The 15,919-nt window shown below is 34.8% G+C and overlaps 5 protein-coding genes and 1 pseudogene across 11 annotated transcripts; 3 read left to right on the top strand and 3 right to left on the bottom strand.

Annotated features, from left to right (window-relative positions):
* Positions 1-1,463: 1,463 nt before the first annotated feature.
* gtnt-41 (Glycosyltransferase family 92 protein) lies at positions 1,464-3,935 on the top strand. Its single transcript, NM_071132.7, has 9 exons — positions 1,464-1,634; positions 1,732-1,843; positions 1,970-2,061; positions 2,119-2,309; positions 2,356-2,453; positions 2,498-2,650; positions 2,730-2,833; positions 2,883-3,149; positions 3,626-3,935. The coding sequence occupies exons 1-9, from the start codon at positions 1,492-1,494 to the stop codon at positions 3,885-3,887; spliced, it is 1,422 nt and encodes a 473-aa protein (NP_503533.3). The 5' UTR covers positions 1,464-1,491; the 3' UTR covers positions 3,888-3,935.
* A 734-nt stretch (positions 3,936-4,669) lies between these two features.
* Positions 4,670-5,430, bottom strand: gst-37 (glutathione transferase; the record flags this gene model as incomplete). The annotated part of the gene is made up of 2 exons (NM_071131.1): positions 4,670-5,160; positions 5,292-5,430. The coding sequence occupies 2 exons, from the start codon at positions 5,428-5,430 to the stop codon at positions 4,670-4,672; spliced, it is 630 nt and encodes a 209-aa protein (NP_503532.1).
* Positions 5,431-5,949: 519 nt separating this feature from the next.
* Positions 5,950-8,542, bottom strand: Y32G9A.2 (the record flags this gene model as incomplete). Of its 4 annotated transcripts, none has more annotated exons than NM_001380608.1 (3): positions 5,950-6,210; positions 6,417-6,509; positions 8,459-8,542. In NM_001380608.1, the coding sequence occupies 2 exons, from the start codon at positions 6,501-6,503 to the stop codon at positions 6,022-6,024; spliced, it is 276 nt and encodes a 91-aa protein (NP_001368569.1). The 4 variants fall into 4 exon arrangements, with proteins under 4 accessions (NP_001368569.1, NP_001368570.1, NP_001300222.1 ...); NM_001380607.1 differs by having other exon boundaries at positions 6,022-6,210; positions 8,459-8,512; NM_001313293.3 differs by having other exon boundaries at positions 6,022-6,210; positions 8,464-8,487.
* Positions 6,846-7,729, top strand: Y32G9A.12 (TransThyretin-Related family domain; the record flags this gene model as incomplete). The annotated part of the gene is made up of 2 exons (NM_001038419.1): positions 6,846-6,929; positions 7,418-7,729. The coding sequence occupies 2 exons, from the start codon at positions 6,846-6,848 to the stop codon at positions 7,727-7,729; spliced, it is 396 nt and encodes a 131-aa protein (NP_001033508.1).
* A 522-nt stretch (positions 8,543-9,064) lies between the features above and the next one.
* Positions 9,065-13,424, top strand: Y32G9A.13 (annotated as a pseudogene). The gene is made up of 6 exons: positions 9,065-9,137; positions 9,192-9,330; positions 9,583-9,694; positions 9,986-10,089; positions 12,429-12,500; positions 13,346-13,424. Coding segments are annotated over exons 1-6 (579 nt in total).
* A 7-nt stretch (positions 13,425-13,431) lies between these two features.
* Y32G9A.3 (Protein kinase domain-containing protein) lies at positions 13,432-15,649 on the bottom strand (the record flags this gene model as incomplete). 3 transcript variants are annotated; one of them, NM_071128.2, is made up of 4 exons in its annotated part: positions 13,432-13,664; positions 13,705-13,793; positions 13,844-14,445; positions 15,497-15,618. In NM_071128.2, the coding sequence occupies 3 exons, from the start codon at positions 14,097-14,099 to the stop codon at positions 13,581-13,583; spliced, it is 429 nt and encodes a 142-aa protein (NP_503529.1). The 3 variants fall into 3 exon arrangements, 2 of the variants coding, with proteins under 2 accessions (NP_503529.1, NP_001300223.1); NR_132521.1 differs by having other exon boundaries at positions 13,479-13,664; positions 15,497-15,649; NM_001313294.1 differs by lacking the exon at positions 15,497-15,618 and having other exon boundaries at positions 13,581-13,661; positions 13,844-14,099.
* Between the last annotated feature and the right edge of the window lie 270 nt (positions 15,650-15,919).

Genomic DNA, 15,919 nt, shown 5'->3' with positions numbered 1-15,919 from the left:
CTAAATTTTGTGAGCCCAAACTTGAGCCTAAGCCTATTCCAAAGACTAAGGTTAGGCCGAAGCCTACGCCTGAGCCTGCGCCTAGGCCTGAGCCTGCGCCTAAGCCGAAGCCTAAGCCTAAGCCTACGTTGGTATCGTTTTAAGTGGACGAAAAAAAAATTCTACAATTTTCATATTTTTCTTACGATTCAGTAATTTTTATTTAAACAGTGTATAGGAGTTCAAGCATGCGACGCTGATTTAAATTTCTCGAAAAAATATTTTTAAAATTTGCCAATTATCGGAATATTGACTGAATTTTTTTAATCTTTTAAAGGTGGACTATGCTCAGTGGGGAAATTGCTTTAAAACACGCCTATGGGGTCACAATGACCGAATATCATGATAAAAAAATTCAAAAAAATTTCTCTGATTTTATATGATTTTTTGAGAATTGGAAAAATCTCAGTTTTCATCGAATTATTTTTGAATTTCCGCCAATTGGATTTGTTCGATTGAGCGCGCTTGCATTATTTTTCTTAATTAATTTTATTTATTCTCGTTATTTGACTGATTTTCTTCATTTTCTATGTTTTTTCATTGGAAAATGAAAGAAATAAACAAGACAAATGCAAAATGTTTGTGTAAAAAATAATTAAAAATTCGTAAAACTGTAAAATATACTAATTTCAAGCTTGTTGCCGTCGAAACTCAAAATATGCTAGTTTTGTGCATTTTCAGTTACTTTTTAACAAACATTTTGCATTTGTCTTGTTTATTTCTTTCATTTTCCAATGAAAAAACATAGAAAATGAAGAAAATCAGTCAAATAACGAGAATAAATAAAATTAATTAAGAAAAATAATGCAAGCGCGCTCAATCGAACAAATCCAATTGGCGGAAATTCAAAAATAATTCGATGAAAACTGAGATTTTTCCAATTCTCAAAAAATCATATAAAATCAGAGAAATTTTTTTGAATTTTTTTATCATGATATTCGGTCATTGTGACCCCATAGGCGTGTTTTAAAGCAATTTTCCCACTGAGCGTAGTCCACCTTTAAAATGTACATAAACATTGCTTGAAATTTTATTTTGATCCTCTACTCTCAAATCCTATTCGGAACAAGTGAAGCTTCATCATCCTTCAGGGGCATTCACTTTGTTTTCTCTGTCTTCTAGGGAGAGATTGGTATCTATGTATGTATCTGGCAGAAAAAATTGGAACAACTCAGAAAACAAGCATTGACAATTGTTTTTTTTTGTTAAGTTTTTGTTACCTTTGTGCATAGTTCAAAAAAAATAATTTACTTACAGAAAATTTTGCTTTTTTTTTTAAATCTACCACAAAACAAATCCAAGGCTTCAGTCGCTCCTCAGTTTTCAACGGCATTATCTGCTTGACTTTCCCGTTCCGTAAATGCAAAGATCTGTATCTATAGGTGAGGATGGGCAAAAAGTGGTGGCTTGTAAGTGAGAAGAGAGAATTGAAATTTTCCGATTTTTCAACAAATGGACAGCATGCGAACCTCGCAGCAGAGAAAAGTGTTAATTGTAATTTTTGTGCTATTTTTCACGTGGTTATTCTATTTGCAAAGGACTCGATTGAAAGCTGACACTGAAGATTCGTATATTGTTGAAGGGCAAGGTTCTAGGTGAGTTATACTTTTTACTTCAACATTTAATTCAAAATATGTGTTTTTGTCTTCTTGAAAAGCCCTTAAAAATTCACCACTTTCTCTGAAATTCCAGCAGAATAGTACCTCGGCAATGCCATGTGCAATATTGGAATCAAAAGACAACGCATTCTCTACCCCATCAAGAGGAATTCGAGGAATGGAGGACTAGAAGAATCGGGTCACATGTACGTTTTTTCATAAGATGTATTTTTACAGTAATCTCGAACTTATTCTCAACAGTATTATAGTGAGCTATCGCAGAACTCTCTTCATGTCGGCTGCGCATTTAACTTATGATTTCAAATTTTCAGAACAACATCATCGACGCCGAGCCACGTCTCCTATCAGCGTTCGTGTATCCTGATCAAATTTCGATTGTAACCACTGCGTTTCACACTTATGGGTAGGGCAAAACTTTTCATTCATTTATAGTCATACTTAGGACATACCTTTTTTCCAGAAAACGAGCCGTATGCATTTACTATGACTGCAACCGTCGAGAAATTCCATCTTCAAGATTTGCCTCGCGTGTAATTCCATTAACAGTTGTAAGCTGCCCGAGGAGGCATGGCGCGGAGTACATGAGCGTCAGTTTTAATAAGGACGAGGAGATTCCGGAACCGATTAAGCTGACGTTCAGAGCTTATGAACGTGAGTATATTTTTTCTGAGAAGTTGAGCCCAAAAGCCTATTACAGAACCAGTCCACGAGTTGTCAGTCTGCGTGGGCCCTCTCTACGGGTCTGAGAGCAAGTGGTTGGAAGTGGTCGAGTACGTGGAGCATTATCGATTATTGGTTAGTTATTCTCAAGAAGGAACAATAAAATTTTGTTGAATCAGGGAACTTCAATGTTCTATTTTGCGCTATTCAATATGAACGAATATGACAGAAAAATAATTGACGACTACGAGCGAATGGGGTTGGCAGAATCGACAAAGTTCACAATGGAATATGTAAAGTTGGGATGGATGTTTCATTTATTGCAGACTCATGTAAGTTTCATGGAAATTTGTTGGAGCTAGGCTGTGGCTAAAGTTAGCTTGAGCTTAACCACCATTGATTTTGTTACAGGAATGCCATCATCGGAGCAGGTTCCATTCGAAATGGGTCATCAACATGGACATCGACGAACGTGTCATATATACCGGGCCGAATAATTTCATACATTTCTTTAGGTACACCTATTTTTTAGATACTCACTTTTATACCTAATTTCTCATTTAGGTCGATCCCCTCAAATTTTTCTGAGATCAGCTTAAGCTCAAATCGAGTGCTCAAAACTCATGAGTTACCTGAAAGGTTTAAAAATGAAAATGAACTTCGTGCCGAGATGATGTTCTTGAAGTACAACCAGACCACTGAGATCAGCTGGTACAATTTGAAAGGAATAATTCGTCCAGAAATGGTTGCTCTCTTGTTCTATCATTGGTCATGCAGGCAGTTTGATGAGACACATGTAATGTCAGTGCCGAAGAGATTTGCTTATGTCAGGTATGATGAAGATAGTCTTGGAGGGCCTGTGCCTGCGGCTGGTTGCCTACATGCCTGCCTATTTTATATTGTGCATTTTAGCTTGAACTAAAAAAGTTCTGACAGTTTTCTGACAGACATGTTATATTTAGACCAGAGGAGTGCGGCAAATCTCAAAATTTGCCGAGCGCGGCAAATTCGGTAAATCTCTTTTTCCAATATTTGCCGAGCTCGGCAGATTTGGCAAATTTGCCGCACACCCCTGATTTAGACATATATGTATTTATATATTTTTTTTAGACTAGATACATGATTTTAAAGCTGTTTATAAAAAACGAACGTTCTGTAAGTTTTTTATTGTTTTTCTTCAAAAAAATCTGAAAATGGTCAGGTTTTCCTCGTCAGTAAGTATAGTGTTCTTTAGGCATCAGATAGGCATAGGCAGGCAGGCATTTTAAAAAGTTTTACTAGTTTTCCCTCAAGTTTCCAATTTTCAGACACTACCGAAGTGTGGACAACAACAAATTGAACAGCAACTGGAGGACCTTTTACAAAGGAGACCTAACCGAAACACGACTAGCTGAGCCATTTGAAAAGCAACTCATTGAAGCGGTCACGAAACGTGTCAAATACGTGTATGAGCAACGAATGATCCGCTGCGAAGAAATACCGCCGTGGATATTTGATCGGTTTGAGAGGCGGTTACTAGATTGTAAATTTAGAAATGAAACTCAACCCATTGAGAGTACTGGTAATTGATGTAATGTGTAGGAATATGTTTTTGAATAAAAATCTTTAATCTTTTAATTTTGGACAATGACAGAATTTAAAAAATTGGAAAGCTGGGTTTTCAAATTCACTGCGAAACATTTGTATGTGTTCCGAATATTCGGAGATCTTTAGATACGGCAGGGTGAAAATGAAAATAAAAATGAATTCACATGCTAAAGTGAGTCTGATCATTGTTCTAAAACTTAGCAATTTTTTAAGCCGCCGACATCTTACGGGTCAATTTTTGAACTTCAAATGGTTGCTAAAGTAAATCTTTATTATTTTTCCCATTTCAATCAGACTGAACAATAAAACTTGTTTCGATTTTTTTTATTTCTTTATTAGAATCGAAATTGTCTGAAAAAAACGAATTTCATCATAAAACGCCTTGAAAATTTCTCATTAAAAAGTTATGGCGGCTCAAAAAATGGCCTAAAATTAGTTAAAATTTGAAACTTGGCGGACTTGTCAATGCCGCAAGAAAAGTAACTTTTTTTGATATCACCGTCTAATTTTAAAAATATAAATTAACTATGTTTGATTTTAAACTCGATTTCAGTACATTGAAAGTCGATGTTTGGTAACTTTTAACAGTTGGGCAAATTTCAAACTGCAACTAATTTTAGGTCACTTTTTTGAGCCGACATAAATTTTTTTTTAAAATTTTTCAAGAAGTTTCATTTTGAAGTTTGGTGTCACAAGATAATTTTTAGTCTAAAAAGCAAGTTAAAAAATTCGACCACACCACCTTTCGTTTTTTTCAAATTAAATTAATATTGAGTATCTGGACGACTTGCGACCCACTTCTTAATTGCTGGAATCGCGTACACCTTCTTCCGAAGAGCGGCCAATTTTGGTTGCTCCGATGCATTGAACAGCTTGTTCTTTTCTAGTGTAGTAACATTTTCAACCACAACGAGATCGGCGAATGTGAGCTTGTCGCCAACCAAAAATCCCGACTTGCTCTTCCCAAGGATCTTGTTGATGCTCTTAAAGTACGCATCTCTTCCTGGAACAAAAGTTTCCTTCGCGAGCTTGGCAATTTCATCAGGTTTCTTTCCAGCCATTTCAGCCAGAATGAGGTCTCGGAACGGAACCATAAAGTCCTTGACTTGATCGCAAATCGCGTCGACCCAGGCCTTCTCCTCCGGGGTTTGTCCAGCGTAGCCGAACTTGTTTCCAAGGTAACGGATTATAGCATGGGACTGTGGGATTTCCAATCCGTCTACTGTGAGGAATGGGACTTTTCCGAATGGGGTCTCTGAAATACGGCTGGGACTTGTAAAAATGATATTTTATTTGGAAATATTGGAATTATTTTTTTTTGAACGAGAAAATTTCAATTTTATTTTAGCCGGAATTAGATTTTTCCTAGATTCCCCAGAAACTCACTGTCTTTAAGTTTTTCCCATGTCCCGTCTCCATGAGTCATTCGGTAGTCCTCAAATGGAACACCTGCCAGTTGGAAAAGAATACGAGCTGGCTCGCCAATTCCGCGAACGTTGAAGTAGGTCAGCTTGTAGGTAGGCATGGCTGAAAATGTAGACTTAGTGGAGTAACTCTAACGTTTGAAAACGAAAGTACTGCAAAAATAACAAAATTGAAAATTGAGTGCGGGAGCCCTTTTATATGTGAAACTTTGTGCTCTTTGGTGTTCAAATTCTCTGTTTGTCATCTTTTTAGAGCCGTGTATTTTGTGACAAAACGTGGTTTGGAGCCTCGTAGCTATGGAGATCAGTATGAGAAAATCTTCATAATAGTTCGAGCCACGATTTGTCACAGAACTTCATGGAAATGATGACAATGTAGAAATGAGCCAAGATGAATGAAACAAACTTCAGGAAAACAATTTCAAAATCGAATTGGATTTTTGTTCACTTTAAAAAAATGAAAATTGTTATCCGAATGCTAGAATGCGCGCAGAATCACCGTTAAGGTAACGTTCATTTAAAAAAAAATGAGAAAAAGGAAATTTTTTTGAATTCTCAAAGAAAATGTGCTGCATATTGTTCAAAAGTTTTTTTTCAAAAAAAAAAGAAATGCGTTGAAATATTTGTTAAAGAATTTATAGAAACGTATTAAAAAAAACAAGTTATTTTGAAAATAAAATGTCATCGGAGCACTAAATTTCCGGGGCAAATGTTTCAAAGACTGCTGTGTAAATTCGGGTTCCTCCGGTAACTGGACCATCATTTGACGGAATACCAGTGTATTTTTCCCCGAATTGTTTCAGGAATTCTTCATCTGGGTCCTCCGTGGATTGGACAGCTTGCTGGACATCTTGAAGCTTTGGAGCATCGGAAGATGGGCTCTGTAAAATGAATGCAAATTTGGAAGATCCCAGAAATTACTATTATTTCTCTGTGACTTTTTTTTTGGTTTTTTTAGAAGTCTTCTGTTAATTTGGGCTATTCTAAATCTGGTTAAGCTACACAAAAAATGTTAATTGATAGGCAAGGTAACATTCAAATAATATGCTCTAATCAGGCACAGAGGCCTGAACAGTGCCTGACATACCAACAAGAAGCTTTGTTGAACAGGAGCGGCACTGGAGTAGGCGAGAATTGCGAGCAGAAGAACAGAAGAAAGGATGACACGATTCATTTTTCTCTGTAAGTTGAATTCGAACTGATATATTTATGCTCGCTGAGCAACAATTTATAGTAGAAATGGCAACGCACTGTTTGCTGTTTTTTGTTTTGGGCACAGTTAACTTTATCTTTTTGGCTTACAACAAAAACAATTTTTATTGACTACATAGGAAATACTATGAGGTAATAATATTCAATTGTGTTTCCGGTGTCATATTCAGGCCACGTTTTTAAGCCACGTTGACTATATTGTTTTGAAAAACAGGTCCTCACTCTTACGTGAGTACTGCACAGAGATACCTTAAAAATTTGACTTGACATTTTTTTTTAAGCTCCTTTTTTCAAACAAGTAAAAATGAATCAAATAATTCTTTCATGTGTACTCCTATTAGCTATTCTCGGCATTTCCTATGCTTCTCTTGCGCAGATGAAAGTAAAGGTAAATGGGTTCACATAATCCGTAGGCATAATCAGGCATAAAGTAGGCAGATAGGCATTCGGCTGCCTAGTAGATTTAAGAGCCTAAACATGAATTTTGCTGAACAATGTTATTTTCAAGCTCAAAGTGATCTAATTCTTGGCAGATTAAACGTTTTCACATGGTGCCAGGCTGTCCCACTACGGTTTGATCTACAAATAATGCGGTAATTTTTTGCCCAAAAAAATGTGACGTCAGCACGTTCTTAGCCATGCAAAATCAGTTGAAAACGCGTCTCTTCTCCCGCATTTTTTGAAGATCGGCGTAGATCAAGCCAAAATGAGACACTCTGACACCACGTGCGTTTTCTGTTAAAAAATGACTAACCGAATCCTAAAAAAAAAGAGAAATCCTTTAATTTCCGAATTATAATTAGATTTGCAAGGTTTTTCGCAAAGTAGGCATTCGAGTGCCTACCTAGAAGGCTTACATAAATTAAACTGTTTTAGGAAGGAGCTCGAGTGAAAATCCAAGTTTTTCGAGCATCGAAAGGCGTGAAAATTGTTAAACACACAGAAAGAATCATCCGTTATGACGGAAAACGTTTAGTTGACGGAGCAGGGCTTGAAATCGATTCGAGCAATTATGAATATGAGCACGGTGATCTATTTATCAAGAAATTCGGTAAAGCTGATGAAGGGCTCTATTCCCCTTACCCAGCTAACTTGGAGATAAAGAATGAAGGAAATGGAAGTTTCTCGGGTGTCCCAGTCCCTGCTATTCGTTACACCATTGATGCAAAAGCTAATGTTGGCAAATAATTTTCGTATGTTCCTCATGTATAAATTGTTTCAATGAATGATTTTTAAAAATTGAAATAAAACTTTTGTCCGCATGAATACTTGAACTCAATGCAAAGGTTTTCTGAAAAGTTTGTGAAAATAGTGAATATATCAAATTATTATTCACAAAATTATGACTTTTTTAAAAATTTTTTCGATAAATTGTTTCTTAAACCAATTTCAGCATGCTCAAAACCTACAATTAATGGTCGGGACCAAGGGTGTCAGTTTTTCGATTTTTCAGAATATGGGTCTCATCACAATGGATCTCGCCACGATGTCGATTCTCCAGATTAGGGCTCCCATGCGGCGTCGCTCAAACGCCTCAAACGCCGCACCCATCGCCTCATCCAAATCTTTAAAGCGATGCGCGGAACCCAAAAAGTGTCGGACGGGAACCAAATTTGCACCAAATGGTGACAGACCCTATCGCACTATTTGGTGCAAACTTGGCTCCCGTCCGACACTTTTTGGGTTCCGCGCATCGCTTTAAAGATTTGGATGAGGCGATGGGTGCGGCGTTTGCGGCGTTTGAGCGACGCCGCATGGGAGCCCTACTCCAGATATTTTCTGAATTTCCAAGAAGGTTCTAGAATGTTCTAGAATTTTTTTTCGATATTGTATTCAAAAACACTCCACCAACCTCTCCTCTTTAAACAACGAAAATTTATTTTTCCACAGACTACAGTAATCCTAATTCTACAGTACCGTACTTTTCCTTGATGTTGATGGCACATTGTGAATTTGCACTGTATTAATCATTTAAATCCGTTAATTTTGATTTTGTTATCTGAATAATAATAAATTTAAAAGGAAAGTGAGCTTTATGAATACATAAAATTAAAGAAAAATAAAACAAAAAAAAGAAATGTTCTACAGTGCACATTAAAGGTGCAGAGCGCAACATTATCTCTGGGTCTCGAATGGAAAATCTTAAAATCGATTTTCATGCATTTTCCATTTAGTACATCAACTTCCAGTGAATCTATATTAATTTTCGCTTTTTTTAATATTAAAAACCAATCAAATCACGTGTTGAATGCACATTTATGGCCCCTGTGTAGCACAGCTATGAAGTGAAAAAATTCTCACAGCAAACGCGCTCCTCCGCACTTCTCTGCTTTCTCTATTTCTCTCACTCTCGCCCTTTCATTTTTATTCTTATTCTCCGCAAACTTGCTGAATTTCGTTAAGACTTTCGAGAATTTTTTCTGTGCACCTTTAATGTGTACTGTAGGAAATTTATTTATTTTGCTTTTTCTTTAATTTTATGTATTCATAAATCTCACTTTCCTTATAAATTTATAGTTTTTCAGGTAATAAAATTGAATTAACGGATTAAAAGTATTAATACAGTGCCAATCCACAATGTTCTATCAACATCAAGGTTTGAAATTCAAAAATACCGCGTAAAAACCAACAAAAAATCAATATTTTACAGAGAAAACAGTCGAAAACCGAGGAAATCGACTTCTAGCATCCAGGATCTTCTAATAAAACCAACGATTTGTGATTAAGGAAGTCTGGATTACAATATCGGCGCCGGTATCACTCAGAAAAATCGATTTTTTCGCGGAAATGTACGGACAATTTTTTTTTAACCCTGCTGAAAACCGGATTAAAATCAAAATTTCTAAATTTTTTTTTAAATGTTCAATTTTAAAGAGCTTCTCGAGTTTTTCATAAAAATGCAAATGAAAATCGGTGAAAAACGGAAATTTTCGATTTTTTCAAACACCTGTCAAAACAATTGAGTTTTCGAAAAATGTGCCAGAAAATGTAATTTTTTAGAAACATTTTTTCTAAATTTATAATCCTCTAATATTTTTCAGCTTCACACAGTGAACAGCGGAACGAGAATGTGCACGGATGACGCTACAAAAAAGACGAAAAAATGTCACAATAGCTCGGCGTTTTACATTGTAAGGGAAAAGGAAGCTCTCCGTAAGTTTTTTGAGAAAAAAACTGAAAATCTGCTTATTTTCAAGAAAAAAATTTTGAATTAATTTTTTTTTTTTAAATGAATATTTCGGAAAAACTGCAATTTTTACACTAAAAAATTCAAAAAATAAACATTTCGAGCTATTTTTAAGTTAAATAGTTTAACATTTCAATTGAACACTGAAATTCTCTAAAATTCTTTTCTGGAAAATGCTGGAGCTTTTTTTTTCAGAAAAAGCAGAAAGTTGTCATTTTTAAATCCTAAAATCTCTAAAATTCTATATATTTTTGCAGCTAGTGTCCCTATCAAAAGAAGAAAATCTTCTGAAGAAAATGGAAATATTCAGATGAAAACTTGCTCGAAAAAAGCACAATTTAATGAGTGATGGGCTTATGAGGTATGCTTTCAGTGAAAATTTTGGGAAATACAATCTTACAGAAATAATCAAAAATTTGATTTTTTTTTCATTTTTTGCTTTTTTCCGAGAAAATTTTTTTTTTAATTTCATTGAAGAAAAAAACGAAAACAGTTTTTTTGAGAAAACTATTAGGCTGAACCGGAAGTCTTTGTGACTTTTTCAATCGTTTATTTCTCGAAGCAAAAGAAACTTCAGGATAAATTTCATTTGTTATCATTATCATCAATATACTGCCAACGTGTTGGCAACTTATGAATGCCCTGCTTAAAAAACCCTTCCAGGCGCGAGTCGAAATAATGCTTGAGTGCCATTTCGAAACTTCCATGGGTATTGAAGGTTCTCCCTCCGAGGACACAAGTCACATCTGAAAACGACTAGTATTCAGATGGAGCAGTGTCTTGAGAATACGGAGGGTAAAGGAGAACCATCCATCCACGCCGAGACCAGTTCCTGCAATACTTGTTTCAAGTCGTAGGGACAAGAGTTGTTTTGTTGAAAATTGAGTTGCTTGTCCATCAGGGGTGAACGATTGAAGACTTTCTTCAGGTTCCGTGGTTAGAGAATGTAGAGGCCCCCAGTAATTATTTTGCTATCAGGTAGCAGTTCCCAGTAGATGGGGCCGTACACTCCTCACCACATTGAGGTCATGACTTTTTTGGGGTGATAGTCGGGTTTAGCGGCATCCTGTGGGGTCTCTCCTTCTTCAATCCATTGGGCATGCCTGTGGTTGTTATTGTAGAGGACCCACTTCTCGTCTCCAGTGAAAAGTGGGTCCAACCATTAATCGCCCCCGTGGAGAATGAGGAGGGAAAGGGAATCATCCATTCAAAAATCAAGGTTGGCTTGGGTCAAGGTGTGTGGTATGAATCCACCCCTAATTTTCTTTATTCCGGGAGCTGCCAAGCCCTGTACGATGTTGGTTTGATAAGACCCAAGTGCGGTTGACAGTTCACGGGTGGTTTGGAAAGGATTCGTTTTCACGGCTTTCTTCAACGAATCCAAATCCAATTTATGGGGTCTCATGGTCCTCAAGAGAAAAGTCGTTCTTGTCGAAGCGGTGGAACCAATTGTGTATGATATTATAGTGATGGGCATGTGTATGATAAACATTCTCAAGGAGACTCTCGAAATCCTTCATCGTGGTATGAAAGAGGAAGAAGTACATCAAACTATGTCGGATGTGGATGTCACTATTTACATATATCGTTCGCTAACTGAACTCAGGTCAGAGGGATGGGAATGGGTTGTTTTTTAAAATGAAGTTCCTTTACTCGTTGTTATACCCTAGCAACAAGGGAACACCAAAGTGCAACTGCGGCGAGCGGTGGATAAGCAAACCCAGTCACAAAGACTTCCGGTTCAACCTAATATTTTTAAAAAAGTCGAAAATTTTTGTTTTTCGTTTTAAAGGAAAATTGAAAAAAAAAAGATTTTTCTAGATATGGAAAAAAATTGGGAATTTTTCTGAAAAAAATCAGAAAAATATTTCAAAATATTTTTATTTTTCAAAAAAATCTAAAATTAAAACAAAAATTAGAAAATTAATTTAAAAACAAATATTTTCGTTTTGCTTTCAAAAATAATCAAAAATACGAAAAAAAAATATTGAAAATTTTCGATTTTTGAATTTTTGAATATCTCATTAAAATTCCAAAAATAAAAAAAAAACAGTTCAAAAAAATTGAATCGTCTGGAAAAATCGGAAAAAAATGTTAAAGTTTAATTTAATAAAATAAATTTCAAAATGTTTCGGTTTTTCAAAAATTCGAAAGTCTTACAAAAATTCAGAAAATTAATTTAAAATAAAACATTTTTCGTTTTGCTTTCAGAAATAATCTAAAGTGCGATAAAAAAGTCTCTAAAAATTCCGAAAATATTTTTAAAAAATTAGAAATAGTAAAAATTGAAAGTGCACGAAAATTGGAAAAAAATGTTGAAAATTTTTTTTTAGCTAAATTTCAAAATATTTCGGTTTTTCAAAAATAAAAAAATATATTAAAAAATTAGAAAATTAATTTTAAAAAAACATTTTCGTTTTTCTTTCAGAAATAATCGAAATGCGAAAAAAAAGTTTCAATTCCAAAAATAGAAAAAAAGTCGTCTGGAAAAATCGGAAGAAATTTTAAAAAAATATTCTCAAAAATAACGGAACTGTTTTTTTTTTTGATTCTTGGTTATCTCTGAAAACCCGAAAATAAAAAAGTCGAAAATCAAAAAAAAAAAAGAAAATTAATTTAAAAAATACATTTTTCGTAATATATAAAAAATATTTAAAATACTGACAATTTGAAAAAAAAATTTGAAAATTGAATTTTCAGATGCTCGAGCACTACGATTGCATTATCCTTGGAAGGCGCAGTCTGGAGGAGTTTTCAAACAAATTTGAACAGGTTCGGAAATTGGAAAATTGTCTCGAAAAAATAGGGGGAAAAATGTTGGAGTTTAATTTTAAAAAATACATTCCAAATTGTTCCGGTTTTTCACAAATAATTGTAATTTATGGTTTTCCCTGAGAACTCTAAAAAAAATTAAAAATATTAAAAAAAAAATTTAGAAATTTAATTTTAAAAAACATTTTTCGTTTTGCTTTTAAAAATAATCGAAAATACGAAAAGAAAATGTCTCTGAAAAATACCAAAAATATAAAAAAAATTAAAAAATACTAAAAAATTTGAAAGTGCACAAAAATTGGAAAATAATTTTTAAAAATTAAAAAATTAATTTTAAAAAAATAAAGTCGAAAATCATAAGTAAATTTAGAAAATTAATTTTAAAAAACATTTTCGTTTTGCTTCCAGAAATAATCGAAAATACAAAAAAAGTTGAAATTTTTAGAATTGCAAAAAGCGGGTCCCACCACGAAAATGTCAAGCTACAGTAACCCCATTTTCGTCGCGAGACCCAAAATTTCCAAAGTTAGTGGAACCTAGTGATGATTATACTCATTTCAAAGCTCTCAATAAGCCGAATTCAGATTTTTCGATAATTTTTTTGAAATTTCGTTGCTTTTCGTTGCGGGACCCAAAATTTGTAGAATTTCAAAAATTTCAAAAATATAAATTCAAATTTTGCAGTAATTTTTTTCTAATTTTTCTAATGTACTTTCACTGAACAATTAATTAAAATTTCAGATTTAAAAAAATTAAAAAATCAGAAAAATTGGAAAATAAAAAAAAAGAAATTTTTTTTTTTGAAATTTAAAAAATTTCAAAATTTTCACTCTATCAATTTTCAGAGATCGGAGCTGCTCAACAACAGAAGAAATCAATCGAGAAATGGATTTGGAGCATATGAAGAAGACGAAAAATAAATAAATATGAAAAATAAATATTTTTTATTTTCTTTCTAATCAGGAGAAAAAAATGGGGGAAAAAATTTTAAATAGAGTATGACAGGAATGAATTAAAAAAGAAATCACAGAAAGTTGAATTAAGCGAGTAATTTTTCGCAGCAGAGTCGTGAAGATCCCATCAGTCCTTGAACAAGTCGCTATTTGGATAGATGTCCTGCATTGAAGTGGCTGTGGCACATGCTCCAAAGGTTTGCACCATCTTCTGAAAAAATTAAAATTTTTGAATTCAGATTCTCACAAACATCACGATCAGCAACGGACGTCGCAAGTTCCTTCAAATCCTGAGCCAGACTTGCAACGTCTTCGTGTGGTGGGCTGGTGGGATCCAGAACTGAAAATAAAAATTTTCCTAATCTTTTTGAAAAAAAATTAGCAACTCACCATTCGTGGCTTGACTGAAGTAAATGATCGTGAGCAATACTCCGTGGCTCTTGACTTTCATTTTCTGACGATTCATCTTGAACACCAGCTGGTCCTCTTTGGTTTCCTTCACAAGCAAGTTCCCGAAGTTTGGATCGTTTTGAAAGACCCCGGCTTCATTTGCAAGCATCGTCGACAAGACGAATTGACGTAGGATGCTCGTCGCTACGTCCGCCGTCAGGTAACCCTGGCCGAACTGTGTTCCGGCATGCTCCATCACCAGAACAAGCATGTGATCCATGTCATCGTCAGGCAGCAACTCTTTTAATCGGGAAGTTTAGTGACGACAGCCGACGTCTTGAGAGGCGAAAAATTGGGTGTCTTCTTGGCGACAGGAGTGAGGCGGCCATAGGCTTGAATTTCGGCCTGGGCTTGAAGATTGACACTATCCGTCTGTAGAGGATAGAGCTTTGCCACTAACTCTTTCCCGTCCAACGTGCATCTGTACGCCACTCCCGCGTTACCAGCATCAAGCCTGCCTCCCATCGTTATTCCCATCGCTTTCCACGTCATCACATTCTTCCTTTCCGTGTGGGCAAGGAGGTACCCGAACAAATCCTGATCTGTAAAAAATGGAGTTATAGACTTATGAGTATTCTAGAATTACGGTGGGGTTACTGTAGTTAAAGAAAACTGATTTTTTTTGGGTCTCGAAAAGAAAGTTAGTGTTCTGGGGGTACTGTAGTTATAATGGTGTGGTTAAAAAAAATACATTTCTTGGTTGCACCTGGGCTGCAATGTGATGTCTTCTTGGCCTGTGAATTGTTTAAATGATTTCAAAAATAAAATAACATTTTGATCGAATCCCACCACGAAAATGCCGAGCTACAGTAACTCCCATTTTCGTGGCGAGACCCGAAAATTCAAATTTTCGGATAATAATTTTTGGAAGGAAATTCAAATTTTTTGCTGAATAATGGCTCGAACCACGAAATGGCTCGAACCACGAAATGGCCAAGCTACAGTAACCCCATTTTCGTGGCGAGACCCAAAATTTGGAGAATTTTAAAAATTGACCAAACCTAGTCATGATTATACTTGTTTGAAAGTTCTCGATGAGCTGAATTCAGATTTTGTAATAATAGTTTTTTTAATTTCGTCACTTTTCGTGACGGGACCCAATTTATTCGAAAATTCAAATTATCGGATAACAATTTTTAGCAGAAAATTTAAATTTTCGAGTTGAATTCGTATAAACTCATGAAATTGCAAAAATTGGCTCCCACCACGAAAATGGTAAACTACAGTAACCCCATTTTCGTGGCGAGACCCATAATTTCCAAAGTTACTGGAACATAGTCATGATTGTACGTATTTCAAAGCTCTCAATGAGCTGAATTCGGAATTTTTAAAAATTCTATTCAATTTCGTCACTTTTCGTGGCGGGATTCAAATTTTCAATAAAATATTTTGGCAGAAAATCGAAATTCGGCAAACATATATCGACCCGAGCCAAACGTTTTATTTTCACTGAATTTCACCAAATTTATCAGAATTTTGTGCAACAACTGAAGACTATGTTAATTTTTCACATAAATGGTTGGTGAAAAACAGAGAAAATAAAACTGTGCAGCCAAGAGTAGTATTTAAATCTAATAAATTCTGAAAACTCACCATGATGATGCAAAGAGTACGATGAAAACAACCAAAAAAAGTGAAATCCAACAAAAAAAAAGTGAAATCAGACGAAGAAAGATCCAAAAAGCAATCCAACGACGAATACTCTTTTCAATAAGAGTGAGAAATGAAATAATTTGCTCAACGTGTCAAAATGTTTTTTTTTAATTTTTTAGAAATTTCAATTTTAAAAATCGTGAACTTTTTTTTCAAAAGAATAAATATCTCACGGTACGTCGTTTTTTTTTTGTCTTTTATTAAATTTTTATGGTTAGCTCCTGATGAACAACTGTTTTCAGGTTCCACAAAAGAAGAGGAAGACTATATTGATTTCTATATCATTACTTATATATTAAAACTGTAGTACTGTAGTAGTACTGTAGAGGTACTGTAGGAGTACGGTAGGATTACTGTAGTTTT

This window comes from Caenorhabditis elegans, chromosome V, assembly GCF_000002985.6.
Source record: "Caenorhabditis elegans chromosome V".
NCBI classification, from domain to species: Eukaryota; Metazoa; Nematoda; class Chromadorea; order Rhabditida; family Rhabditidae; genus Caenorhabditis; species Caenorhabditis elegans.
This window is presented reverse-complemented; position numbering and strand designations above follow the sequence as displayed.

Coding starts and splice junctions, on each gene's coding strand:
- gtnt-41 (NM_071132.7), top strand. CDS start 1,492: ATGGACAGCATGCGAACCTCGCAGCAGAGAAAAGTGTTAATTGTAATT. Junction 2,310..2,355: donor GACGTTCAGAGCTTATGAAC/GTGAGTATATTT, acceptor AGCCTATTACAG/AACCAGTCCACGAGTTGTCA. Junction 2,454..2,497: donor TGGAGCATTATCGATTATTG/GTTAGTTATTCT, acceptor TTGTTGAATCAG/GGAACTTCAATGTTCTATTT.